Source organism: Strongyloides ratti, assembly GCF_001040885.1.
Source record: "Strongyloides ratti genome assembly S_ratti_ED321, chromosome : 2".
Taxonomy (NCBI): Eukaryota; Metazoa; Nematoda; class Chromadorea; order Rhabditida; family Strongyloididae; genus Strongyloides; species Strongyloides ratti.
Genome location: NC_037308.1, coordinates 7781463 through 7796057, shown reverse-complemented (window position 1 = coordinate 7796057; position 14595 = coordinate 7781463). Strand labels below are relative to the sequence as shown.

Here is a 14595-nt window from a genome sequence, read left to right as displayed (position 1 = left end):
AATTTAAAACATTACTAAATTAAGACATTATACATCAAAAAATATTTTAAAGTATTTATAAATCTCAAAAGTTTTATATTAACAATATAAAATTTTATTAAAACTTTAAAATTTATTTTTAATATAATATTTATTAATTATTTATGGAATTAAATTATTATGAATTTTTATAATATAATTATAGTCAAAATTTATTCAATGATAAAGTTTTACAAACAAATTATTTTATTTCAAAAGCTATATACTTACAAATTAGCATTAAATGGTGAATGAATTTAACAAATAACTGATTTTTGATCTTATAATATATTTTAAAGATATGAAACAGTCTAAAATAGATAAAAAAAAATACATTAATAAAAGTAATATTTTTATCAATGTATATTGATATTTCTATACAAAAATTTATTTTTAAATAATCTTTTTTTTTATTGGTTAAAATGTATAAAAAAAAAAATTTAAATGTTACAAAATTTTTTCCTCATTTTTATTTTTGATATAACTATTCATTTTTGTTAACAAAAAAAAAACCAAAAATTTTCAAAAATAAATAATTGTTTGTTTTTTTTTATACATTAAAATATTTTTATATAACTTTTTAAAAAAATCTTTTTAATTTTATATTAATATTTAAAATTTTCATCTAATAATTATTTATATTTTGATACGGTAGAGATATTGTCAAAAAAGTGTAACACTATTAAGTATAGTTTGTTATTATATAATATATTAAAAATGTTTATAATAGAAAATATATAACTTATTATTGAGATAAATGTTTAAATGTTGATAAATAAACATTTTAATGCTCGCAACACTGTTTTCTATTACATTAATATTACAGCTTATTTTATTTTCAAAAGTAATAAAATTAAATAAAGCAAATAAAATATTTAAATAAATTATATACATATTTAAAAAATAAACCAATTGTTAAAATATAATAAAAATATACCTACATTTAAACAATCAAATAAAATGACAATTTAATGGTTAAAATTTTTAAATTAAATATCAAATTATTAATCTCCGATTAAGGATGCTATTTTTTAGTTTAAAAAGTATTTTTCTTTTATGCAATTATCAACTAATTATTTATCATATTAAAAAATAATTCTTTTTTAAAATTAGGACAATTTATTAAATTATTTTATTTAATACTGGATAATAATAAAAAAAAATATAAAAAAGAATATATTATAATATTACTTTCAAATATAATTAAAAAAAATTTAATTTGTTACATAGTAAAGTTAATGAAGTATAATATTTTAATTATTTTTATTAAAATAGAAATTGATATTAATAATGGTATTATATAAAATATTTATAAATAAAAATATTTGAATATACTTAAACAATGAAATAAGATTATAAATAAAGTTATATTTATAAATTATAATTAAAGTAAAAATTTTTGTGGATTCAGGATTTAGAACGATGATGTTTATGATGAAAAGAATATAAATAAAAATGTAAAAGTTTACTTTCTCTGGCTGTTCAAAGAAATTATCTATTGTCTATATATAAAGATATTCAATGATCAAGATATTTATATATAGCTCAATTGATAAATAGCTTATAATTCTGTTTAATGTATATCATTTGATACTTTTTAATTTTTATTAAAACTACTGTTTAAACAACTACATTAAGTAATTTTTTTTTTCTAACATTTAGAAAATATTATAACAATAAATTAATGTGTTATAAATATAATTTACATAATTTCTTAAAATCTAATAAAATTAATTTCTCAAGTATTTAAAATATTTTAAAAAAAAAAGCTAATAGAAATAATATAATTTAAATAATATATATATTTATTTTAAAAAAAATATATATAAACGTTCCAGGCATTTATTAAATAATTTTTCTTATGACTAATAGAAGCACAAAAAAATATCTAGCCTTTATCTATAAATGTTGTATATAATTAATAATTCACATAAAAAAACAAACTTTTTTTTTATAAAAAAGCAATAAAATTTTCAATTATCATAAAATATATATGTTCACAAAGTATATAATTAGAAAATAGAAATAAAAGTTTTACACTCTATTATGTATGGTTATTAATTATTATCACACAATTTAAAAGTATTTGTTAAGATTAGTATTTTGTTAATAAAAAAAAATTAGTTCCTTTAACGCACTTATTTAAAGTGATATTACATTGGTGTTTAAAAACTTTTACCTTGTATTTTTAAAGATAAGAACATATTAGCTAATAAGTATAATAAATTATTTATTAAAATACCATCATTTTAAGATTGTGTGCAAAAATTTATAAGATAATAATGTTCAATTAGAAAATATAAATATCATACTTCAGTCAATATTAAAAATACTTTTAATTAAAATTTTTTCTAAATAAACATTGTTTTTTAAAGTAATATTAAATAATAATATATATAATATAACATAGAATTAAAATACCTTTTATTTAACATGCCTGATATAAAACTTTACATATTAATATAACTAATTTGATCCAAAACTATATAATATATATAAAAAAATATATATATCACCAATTTATTTATAAAATATAAATAGCACTATTGAGCAAAAATCTCAACAGTTTTTTTTAAAAATTTTCATTTCTGTATATTCACATTTTAATAGTGTTTAAAAAAAAAGAAATTTATAACATATTTAGCATTTAAAAATACATTTTCTGATTTGCAATAACAATAAATATTTTTATGTTCCAAATAAATAAAAAAATGTGAGCAAAATTTTATAAAACACAACTAAATATAATATCATCTAAAAATTTTTAAAATAAAATATTAAATTTTTATGCTTAAAAAAATGTATATGTTAAGGGATCTAAAGTGTTAATATATATTGTTGTCATTAATTTCTTTTTTAAAAGATAATAATTTCTAGAAAAAGTATATTTGAAAGAGATTTAATTTTGTAATAAATGATTATCTCAGAATTACTAGAATTCAAAAACCTTCATTTATTTATAGTTAGAAAAGGTTGTGTATTTATGTAATCATCTTTAAAGCCACCCACCTTCAGATAAAGGTATTTGTTTCCAAATAAAACAAAATATCCTATTTAGAAAAAAAAAGACAATGACATATTTTATATCAATTGTGTGATAATACAATTGAAACTGTTTGACATATCAGAAAAATCTTCCACCATAGTCAAACAATTATAAAATACATAGATAAATTTTTTAAATTATAAATGAAAATAAATAGCCATATTGTTAATCTACTATTAAATATAAACTATTATAACTTTAAATTTTCTTGACTTTTTAAAATATAAAGTTATTTAAAAAATAAATTTAAATTAACAAAATAATTGTAACAAATTTTACTTTAATAAACAACGATAAACAACATTAACGATGTGCTTTATTCATCTTGCTTTGGAGCAACTGGGCCACGTCCAAAACCACCGCGAGGTCCACGAACAGCTTGAACTGGAGCATTTCCAGGTCCAACATCAGTAACTTTGTCTTGATTAGTACGGTATGCACTGCGTTCATTATCTCTTCTTTGTCCAGCTAAAAAAAAAAGCATTAAATAGATGTTTAATTTAAAAAGTTTGTTTTTTTTTTCTCAATAACTTATTTCAATCTATTTTGTAACTTGATATTACAAAATATTTATAAATTTAATTTTTCACTTATTTAAATGAAAAATTGATAAACATAACATTCCCCTATTTAAGTATAAATATGGAGAAAAAAAAATTCTCTTAAATTAAATAACATACCTCCTCTTTGTCCAGTTCTTCCTTCGAAGGTAGCTGTAGTTTCACGACCTTTGTGTGTTGCTGGAACGACTCCTGGAAGAAGTCCAAGATACTCACGAAGATAGACGACTCCTTCATTTGTCAAGTAAAAGTAATAGTGTCTCCATGCAAATTGTTCTTTAACGTATCCTTGTGAAGCCAATCCCTACAAATTAAATATATATATATATGGTTAATAGTATATTACTAACTTTAAGTGATTTGACAACATAAAGATTTCTAACTTTAATGTCTGGGTGAAGTGCTTGGGTGAAATTTTTTTCAGCAATCAAAACTCCCTCTTCAAAAAGATTTTCGTAAATTTTTTTTCTGTCAGCTTTTGGCATCAACATCTTGTATAATGTGTTGTATTACTTAGGACCCTAAAAATAAATCAAAACTTATATTAAAGGTAATAAATAAATTATACAAAATTAGAACTATTTAAATCTATAAGATAGCAAATTATCGATATTTTAAAAATTAAAAAATAATATAATAATAAAATATGTAGATTTTATTATGTTCTTTTTATATTTAGTATAAGTAAAATAAAAAAGAAAAAGTAAACGTTGTTGTGAATATAATTGGGTTTCATTCCAAAATTTAGTTGAAGAAAAATCAACTTTTTTCCAATAATATCTTGTTGAGAAATGTTAACGTGATAACTGAGTATCATTTTATAATACATTTATTACTAATACCGTACCGTATTGGTATATTATTTTAAGGATATTGGTAGAGTGTAAACTCTATTCATATCTTCAGAAGTTTTCTTACTTTAATTATAATATTATATTAATAGTTGTTTTTATATTATTTATTTATATAAACAAATTATTCTTTTCTTTTATAAATGTATATCATATTTTGAAAATTAATTTAGGTTTTCAGGTTTAGAATGAAAATAGAAACTTGTGTATTTTCTGGATTAAAAATCTATCCAGGACACGGAAAACGTGCTGTCCGTGCTGATGGAAAAGTTAATATCTTTCTTAATAAAAAATCTGTAAGATTTTCTGGACAAAAACGTAATCCACGTGATGTTCGTTGGACTGTTCTTTACAGAAGAAAGCACAAGAAAGGAACTCATGCTGAAGAAGGAGCTCAAAAGAAACGTGTTAAACGTACCGTACAAGTTGCTTCCCGTGCTATCGGTAGTACATCTCTTGATGCAATTCTTGCTTTAAGAAATCAAACTGCTGAATTCAGACGTGCTCAAAGAGAACAAGCTATTAAACAAGCTAAAGAGCAAAATCGTAAAAAAGTTAACAAGAATGCTCCACCACCAAAAGTAAGATATTAAACTATTTATATATATATATATGTTACAATTTTTTTTTAGATGGATAAAAAAGCTGTCGCTGCTTCTCAAAAAGTCAAAGCACCAAAACAAGCTAAAGCTCCAAAACCACAAGTTGGAGGAAAACGTTAAGTAATTTTGCAACAACAAATCGTTCCTTGTTTTTGTTATAAAAATAAAACTTGTTAAAAAATGTTATTATATTTATTTAATTTTAACTTATAATAATTTAATATATATTTTTTAAGGAAGATATTCATAATCTGCATCCCTACATTGATTACATGTACTTTTACATTTCTGCCGAAGATCACAATAATTAGTATTATCACAATATTGAGCATACAATGCACAATCATAACATTCATCATAACATCCTTCACAACAATAATCACAAACACACATATATCCAGCTGGGCATTCTCCTCCAACACATGCTAAAAATTAAGAATAAAATATAAAAAAATAATAATAATTTACGTCCTAATGGTGGAATATTATTCCTACATCCACACCATTTATTTCCTAAATCTTGATTGACAGGTGTTAGAGCACAAAAATTATATAAATATCCAATTTTAAAAATTAAAAAATATATAAAAATTATGAAGATATTTTTAAATGTCATGTTAAATTATATAAAATATTTAATAAGACTTGAAAATATGTAAAGTATATTCTTTTCTTAGTTTTAGACTTAAGAAAAATGATCAAATTAAGTTGTAATAGTATTGTTGTGATTAAATGTAGTATTTTAACATGCCTAAGATTAGCTTCATATAAAAGAAAGTACTTAATTCTATAACATCTAATAAACTCTTTTTTCAACTTATTATTTACATTAGTTAAAGTTATTGTAATTTTATGGTAGTACAGGGAGATACAAGAAGTATAAATAGTATAATTAATTATTAAAGTATGTAATATATTTATTGTGAAGTATTATAATATATATAATTTTCTTTTATTTGTTTAAAGTATGTATAAAATGTCAGCCTTTATTTAAAATATATACAAAAATAAAAAAAAAATAATATTTTGTTAATAATATTTGGCTTTTTATATCTTTTATTAGTAAAATTTATTTTCTACAAGATTGGACTATATACTAAAAATATATTTTGATTTTTAGTTTGAGTATTTCTAAAAATTATACCATTTCTTTTTTTCATATTTTTCCACTAATTTTCCCGATCTAGAAGCTAATGTTTGTGCATTGTTTTTTAAGTTTTCGGTTGTATCTACAACGGCATTCAATTTATCTGTTCTCTCATTTAAATTCTATAAAAAAAAATTAATTTTATTTTTATTAATAAAAATATAATATATATATTTACCTGAAGAGCCATTTGAGCAGCCTGTCCAGCTGTGATTCCTCTACTTTGTGCATGCTCCATATTTGTCATACCTGATGATTGAACTGTTCTGGCAATTGATTTCATAGTTACAAGACCTTGACCATTTTTATCTTTATCATTAAATATTGCTTCTAAAGTATTGATATCTTTTGATAAACCACCACCAAACAATGTAGAAACACCTTGTAATAAGGATGGTTTTGGTTGATCAGGCATATCTTTTGGAACAAATACCTCACCTGAACATTCTGATATTTGTGATGCTAATTCACGGGAAATGGTAAATTTTTGTAATTCACTTGGAGTTACCATATAAACACCCAAGCCATAATCAGAAAAATCAATTTTTGTTACCATTGGATCATCAAGATCAACACTTTTAGAAAATAATTGTGATTTAAACAAAAACTTTAAAGAAGGAAGTGATAAAACCACAAGTTCTCCAGCCTCATTAAGAATAATTAATACTGGATGTCCACTAACATGAGAGGCTTCTGCTTTAACAAATGACCTATCAGATTTGTAAGAGAATAAAGTTAAACCACCTGGTAAAGCAATAACACGAGCTTCAGATTCTGATACAATAACTGTTACTTGATTAATTTCATCCATTCCATTATTATTATCATTTGAACTTGAACTTGAACTTGAAACTGTTGGTAGTAACTGAATTTTTGTTACTATTTTGTTTTGCGTAGTTTTTGGACTATCTGAAGTTGACTCTTTATAAGATTCAGATGGTGGAGCTAATAATCTAAATGTATCATCCATAAAACAACAATATAACATTTCTCCTTTTAATTTTTGTGCACAAATTACATGAGCAAATGTAACATTTGTTGTAATTCTTTCTGCTGGAATATTTAAACTATATGCTAAGCATATACCTGATGATGTTCCTACATACAAAGTTGGTATTGTTTTAGTTGAATTTTTTGTTACAGCTGTTGATATAAATTCAACAAATGTTATTGTTTCATATAAAGATAACTTTTCTAATGATGAAGAAATACTGGGAGAATCTTGATTTGTAAGATTAGAAAAACTAGAATCTTTATTATTTCCATTTTCACCTAAAATATTAAGTAATCAACAATCTATAATTTAAAGGGATTTAGGGGGACAAAGCAATGAATTAAAACTAAAATGTGCAAAAACTTAAAATAATAATTTTAGGCCTATTTTTCCATTTCTGTTGTTCACCTATAACCATCTCTTACCGAAATTAAAATCTGAATTATTTCCAGTTAATGAAGCAACTGCTCCAGCAGCCATTGATTGTGCTCTTGCAAGAATTGGCCTTTTATCATAACTTTTTTGTCTTAAATCTGTATTTAATCTCATAAATTTTATTCCACTTTTTTCTTTATTAATTGGTGATGTATCATTTTGTTGGATACTCTAAAAGATAAAAAAAAATGGATAGGCCGGTTTAGTAAAAACAAAAAAGATAGATTTTATTCAACAGAAGATTTAGAAGATCATTGAGGACAGAATATTTGCAACAAAAAAAAAATATAAAAAAATGATAGCAAGGGAAAAAAAATATGTATATATATATATAATAATAATAAAAAAAATATAATAAGGATATAAAGTGACAAAGCAAAATATAATGTTAGTGACAAAATAAAAACAAAACTAACCACAATTTATGTTATTGTACAATACATTATCAGTTAAATCAAGATATGAATTATTTGGTGTTATATCTTCATGTTTTTCATTTGTAGATATAATAGGTTTAGATCTACCAAAAAGATTTTTACCAGTTAATCTACGAACAATACTTGTAGCAGTTTCAAGAGGAGTTTGAGCCCTCAAATTAACTGATGATGATGAAGAATTTTCATAATCATCATAAAATTCTTTAGATAAATCAGTATTCTCAAAAGATGGTAATTTATGTGGTCTAGTTAATTTTCCTCTCATAGTATTTTCAGATTTTGGTCTATTATCAGGATTTTCATATGATGGTAATAATGAAAATGCTACATTTGACATACTAAGTGAGGTATGACCTGATATATGAGGAGATATATTGGATGGAGATGGTGTATCAACTAAATCAACAGACAAATATGGCACTGATTTTATAGTGTCATTTTTAAAATTATTATGTGAAGATGATATTAATGAATTAGGTCTATTAACTGGTTGTTTATCATTATTATATTTATCATTTATAACTGTATGATGTTGTGAAAATTTCTTTTCAATTCTTTTTTTTGCAGATTGTGCCATTTCAGATGTTCTTCTTCGAAGTAAATTAACAATACTTGGAGTTTGTTCTGATAAATAATGTCCCTTATCACTAGTTATATCTTTTTTATTACAAATATTTGTTTCACAAGTTATATCATTATTACCAACATTATTAGTTAGTTCACTACAATATTGAGACATAGACAAATTTAAAGGCTGAAAATATTACCAAAGACCACTAAGTTAGCACAATATATAAAATATATATTAACTTTAAAAAAATACAATATGGCATAATTATTAAAAAAAAATACTACGAAAAAAAGCAGTAATAAAAAAAAAAGAAATGTTAAGAAAGAAAGGCTTACTTTCATAAATTTAGCCAGTACTAAAGCATAACGCTCCTGGAAGGACGGATTTAATTAAAAATTATTTTATAATAATATTAAAATAAACTTTTATAATTTTATCAAATAAAACTTACATCTTGTGGTGAGTCAACATTTAAATTAAATTGCGTATTTGATATATTTTCAAAACTATATAATTCTGATATAGATAAGCAAAAAATTAAAGTACATTGAATGATGTCAATTAAACATAAATCATTAACAGTACCAATAGCCATAAGACCAAAAGATGAGTTTAATGAAATAGATCCAATTAATTTTTTGCTATTTACAAGAGAATGAGCTGAAGATGTTATTAAACAAACTAATTCAGGTTGAAAACCTGCAGCTCGCCTTATGGCACCTCCACGAACTTTTAAAAAATGTTGTTCTGATGTTTGACTACCCTCTGATGTCATGCTAGAAGTTCTAGAACAAATTGTACTATTTTGATTTTTAATTCCACCACAATCACCAACATTTGCTGATGATTGATTAAAAGGTGAATCAACAGAACATGATCCTAAAATATTGATAACAGCAATATCATTTGCTGATTCATTTTTATTTAACTTAAATAAGGTAACTTGTCCCGCATTTCCAGCTACTGCTAAAAGTCTAGATTCAAGACACATTGAAATAAAAGTTATAGAATGTGGATTTTTTAAATTATCTGGAAGTTGATTTGTTGAGATAGGTTGTTCAGTTTTTTCAAAATGACGACCTGTCTTTAATTTATACATTAATTGAAGATGATCACCACTTGATTGCCAAAATTTTATAGAACCATCTTCATGACTATAAAATATTAATAATAAATATTAAAATAATTAACATACCCTGTTAATAAAAGTTCTTGATTACTAGTAACAACTTCTCTTTCTTCTCCTCCCGTAATTGGCCATGTTTTTGTACTAATTCTAGGATTAGTTGTTCTTTGTTTACATCCTAATAATGTTAAAGCTCCAATCATATCTACAGGACAATCACTATAATATTTCATATAAACAACTGGTGATTCACTTATATCTGTTGGATGTGGATTTTCAAAAATAGGAAAACCACCAACAGATAAATCAAGTATAATAAGTTCCTCTTTCATAAGAATAGCTAAAGCATGTGGTAATTGTGGAAAATTTGTATATGGACTATTTATTATTGGGCATACATCAATAATTGTATGATCTAATTCTAATACAGCAAGTGATCCTTTTGGTTTCATAACTGTTATTGCTGGTGTAGCACCATCATCCATACCCATACCACCAGCAAATATTACCATATCACTTGATGATCCTTGAAACCAAAATAAATGTGTTATTGGACGACATTTTTGTTCCCTTGGATAAATAATTTGATATGGTTCATTGGTTTTTTTAACATTCCATATAACTAAACTACCATCATTACAACCACACATAAATTGTTTTCCATCATAATGCCAACTAATATTTTTTATTTGTCCATTATTTTTATATCGTTCTACCTCTTTATTAAGTAAATTCCATAAAACAACATATCCATTATCAAAACCAATAAGTAATTTAGTAGGATCTAATGGTGATATTGATAAATGTTTAACACATCCAGGATGTTTTCTACAACTTAAATCTATAGCTTTATTCCAGTTTATTGTATAAGATGATAATTTAAAATTGGCAACACAAAGAACATATACATTTCCTCTTTCTGTCCCTATATATAACCATTTGGAGGAAACCGGCAATTCTATACACGTAATCTTTTCTTGTCTCATTTGTAAACTATGTACAATATCTGCCTGTTTTTGACGATAATTCCATAAATGTATCATGTCATCTTTTGTAACTGTTATTAATCCTCCTTCATTTATTAAAAATTTGATATGTGTTACTTCACTTCCAGATGGGTGACGAAGATGATAATCAACACCAGCATCTCCAAGCAATCGAATAGACCCGTTTCCTGATCCGATAGCTATTAATTTTTGAACGGGATCATATGCTAAACAACGTGCTTTATCAGGAAAACCATGACGTATAATCTATTTTTTTTTAAAAAAAAAAGAAAAGTTAGTAAAAAAATAAAAAAAAATTTATAATTTAAAAAAATACCTTACTTAATCCAATATTATTAGGACCTATTTTTTCAGCAACTTCAATATCAACTTTTGTATGATGATTTCGTAATCCATCAAGAGCACTAGCAAATTTTTTTTTATATTTATCCATATTTAATCAAATAATAAAAATTATGGAATTTTAATACTAAACAATTTCGATAAAATTTAAATATAAACTTTATATATATGCTTTTGCAATTTAACTTTCATCAGCTAAAAAAAAAATTGTAAAACAAACGGAAAAAAAATTTTTTTTAATATTAAAATATCCACGTATGCATATATATAAAAAAAAAATAAAATAAAAAAGATGTGTTATAGTTTTATAAATATATTTTAGTTAATATTTCTATTTTCTAAAGTTCTAAATGCCTAAAAATGATTATTTAAAAAAATAGACAAATTATACTAACATTATAAGTATTTAAATATAATATAATATAAACATGAGATTTAAAAATAAAATAAGTTTTTAATATAAACAAAAAAAAAACTAATTTTGTTAAAAATTATTTCGCTAAATATATTAATTTTAATTATAATTAAAAACTGTTAATTAATATAATAAAATGGATGAATAATATTACAAATTTTTAGAAATAAAGTAGAAATAGAATATTAAAAAATAATGATATTTAATAAACTTCAAATATATCATTTCATTTTTTAAAATTAGTACAAAATTTTATAAAGAAAATATATATACATTATACATCTATATATATATAAATATATATATATTTATAAATAAACAATAGTTGTCACTTAAAATAAATAAAAATTGATTATAATATATTGGTATAAATTTTTGAAAAAAAAAATATATGAAAATTACATTATTAATATGTTTTATCAAAAATTTTTTCATCAAAACATCAACAATCGTGACAGTATACATTTAAATATAAATGACTAGAAATTGTCGCGCATTTATTATCGATTTTCTGACTTCTTTATCAATTACTATCTATTTTAATATGAAAATTGACTTCAATTCTAATAAAAACTCTAGAAAATAATAAAATATGAACAAAGCTATCTAACTTTCCTAAATTATAAATTAAAAGTTTAAAAAAATTAATAATTTGACAACGCTAAAAAATTTGTTTTAGAAAAAAAGATTTATATATATGTGGATATTTAAAATAACATTTACTATAAAATTAAACTTTATTTTAACTATAATAAATATATATTATTTTTGTTAGAAACAATTAATTTTATAATGTAAAAAAAAAAATTTATTTTTACTCTATAAATAAAAATTTTTAACCATAAGTTCTTTTAAATAATATTTGATAAAATTTAAGTAAATGTGGCCATTTATTTTTACTTTATTATTTTTTATTTTATTTTTTTTTTATATTTAAACAATGATAAATAAAATAATTCACTAAATTTAATAATATGTGTCAATTAATGTACTTTTACTAATTGTATTTTGATTTACTGTTATTTCTATTTTTAAAAATACTATAATTTAAATATAAATAAAATGATAATGAATGTTGATGTTTTATGGTAAAAATATATATATCCAAAAATAGAAATTAGAGAAAACATAAAAATAAAATTAATTTTAAATCAATTTTTTTCTTAATTAAAATATAAAACATAAGCTGAATTATATTTTATCTAACTTTATATTTAACAAAGTTTTTTATTAAAATTATTCAAATATAGGCATTTCGGAAAATAATATATATAATCATCAAATAAAAGGTATGCAAATAATAATGTAGGGTAACTTTTAAAAACACAATTTGAAGCCAAAATAATTTATTATAAAATGATTAATATTTACAATGTAAATGTATATTATTTTCCATTATCATAAAAAAAAAATGTAAAAATTTATTTAATTTTTCAATATTCAAAGTTATTGATAGTATATATTGTAGATAAACGAAAGAAATATAAAAAGCTAGGACCAAAATTTTCACTTACTACATCCGAATTGGTCATAAAAGAAGGAAGATACATTTACAGAGTTAAAGAAAAACTAAATTAAATGTAGCTAAAAATGTTCTTGAGTGAAAATCATTTTATATAAGTGAATACTTTTAACAGCTTTTTTTATAAAAGCATCTACAAATCATTTTGTTAAAATTAATTAATAAAACAATTTTTAGAAAGCTTAAAATGTTTTCTTTTTTTTTATACATTAATAATATTTCTTCCTTGTTTCATTATTAAAAAATTTCCACATTTTATTAAAAAATTTAATAATAATAACACTATTTATAATGTTATAACTATTTATAAAAAGCAGAAAATATATAAATTCTTTTTTAGAAAAACGCGTTATAAAATAGACAAAAATAACAATATAAAATAACATAAAATATTCTTTTATTTTGAAAAATTACAATTTCAAAACTATACTTTGTTTGACTGTTTTTATAATAGTAAATAATATAAAAAAATAAAAATAATGACAATAAATTATTAAAAAAAAATGAATGCAAAATAGTTATATAGAAGTATACTTTAGAAGCTAATTTATTAAATTTAATGATAAAAAAACTATAAAAAAAAATTTTTTTTTTTTTACTATATATATAATGAGAAAAATATTAAAGAAAAGAATTAAACATAATTGTAGTTAAAGAACAAAACTTTTTTTACTCATTTTAGTTCTCCATTTATGGAATATATATCTTTTTTAGAATAATAAATATATACACAACTTTGACTATCCCATCTACCATATAAATATTTTAATCCATTTTAAACATAAGTGCACTACTATTTAGTTAATACAATATGATACATTTTAAGTATTTAACGTTTTTCACATTTTTTTATTTGACATTTTAAAATTTTAATAAAAATATATTATTCTAGTTAAATATAGCATGTGAAAATATATTTTTAGTAAAAAAAAAAAAAAACAGTAGATATTTAAAAATAGAATGATAAAATTTTTCATATTTTTAAAATGGAATGAATATAATTACCGAGAATATATAAATTCCGATTTTCAATACTTTAGTTTAAATTTCATTTATAAAAATTACTGTAAATAATTTACCCAAATGTTTCCATATATCAATATAGTAATAAAATTGTTAAATTTCTACTACTTTATATTTTTAAAAGCTTACAAATGATATTTATATATATATATATATATATTATATGTATATACGCCAATTTCACAAATAATTCAACCAAGATATTATTTTTTTTTTGTGGTAATTCTTATAAAGGTTACTTCTTAAATTGCCATTAAAATTGTAATTTGATAAGAAAACAAGAAATAAATTATTAAATTTACACTTTTTTAATTCTTTTATATTATATTGTTATATAAAATAATAAAATTAGATATTTAGTTTATATTTAATTTTTGACTTTTGAAAATTACATGTATATATATGTTAAAAATATATCAAATTATAAATAGATAATAAATAAAAAAAAAAAAAGTTGAGAGGACAAATTTGATTTGTTTGAAATAAATTTATACATTAA

The 14595-nt window shown here is 21.4% G+C and overlaps 3 protein-coding genes across 3 annotated transcripts; 1 reads left to right on the top strand and 2 right to left on the bottom strand.

Moving 5' to 3' along the window:
* Nucleotides 1-3380: 3380 nt before the first annotated feature.
* Nucleotides 3381-4109, bottom strand: SRAE_2000249800 (Ribosomal protein S10; the record flags this gene model as incomplete). The annotated part of the gene is made up of 3 exons (XM_024653572.1): nucleotides 3381-3532; nucleotides 3745-3928; nucleotides 3975-4109. 3 exons carry the CDS (start codon nucleotides 4107-4109, stop codon nucleotides 3381-3383), a joined length of 471 nt encoding a protein of 156 aa, XP_024507036.1.
* Nucleotides 4110-4663: 554 nt separating this feature from the next.
* SRAE_2000249700 (60S ribosomal protein L24) lies at nucleotides 4664-5197 on the top strand (the record flags this gene model as incomplete). Its single annotated transcript, XM_024653571.1, has 2 exons — nucleotides 4664-5056; nucleotides 5108-5197. The coding sequence occupies 2 exons, from the start codon at nucleotides 4664-4666 to the stop codon at nucleotides 5195-5197; spliced, it is 483 nt and encodes a 160-aa protein (XP_024507035.1).
* Nucleotides 5198-5308: 111 nt separating this feature from the next.
* Nucleotides 5309-11227, bottom strand: SRAE_2000249600 (Lethal(2) giant larvae protein family and WD40 repeat and Lethal giant larvae homologue 2 domain and Lethal giant larvae (Lgl)-like, C-terminal domain and WD40/YVTN repeat-like-containing domain and WD40-repeat-containing domain-containing protein; the record flags this gene model as incomplete). Its single annotated transcript, XM_024653570.1, has 10 exons — nucleotides 5309-5502; nucleotides 5546-5568; nucleotides 6222-6346; nucleotides 6403-7496; nucleotides 7644-7824; nucleotides 8095-8844; nucleotides 8997-9032; nucleotides 9113-9815; nucleotides 9857-11040; nucleotides 11111-11227. 10 exons carry the CDS (start codon nucleotides 11225-11227, stop codon nucleotides 5309-5311), a joined length of 4407 nt encoding a protein of 1468 aa, XP_024507034.1.
* Between the last annotated feature and the right edge of the window lie 3368 nt (nucleotides 11228-14595).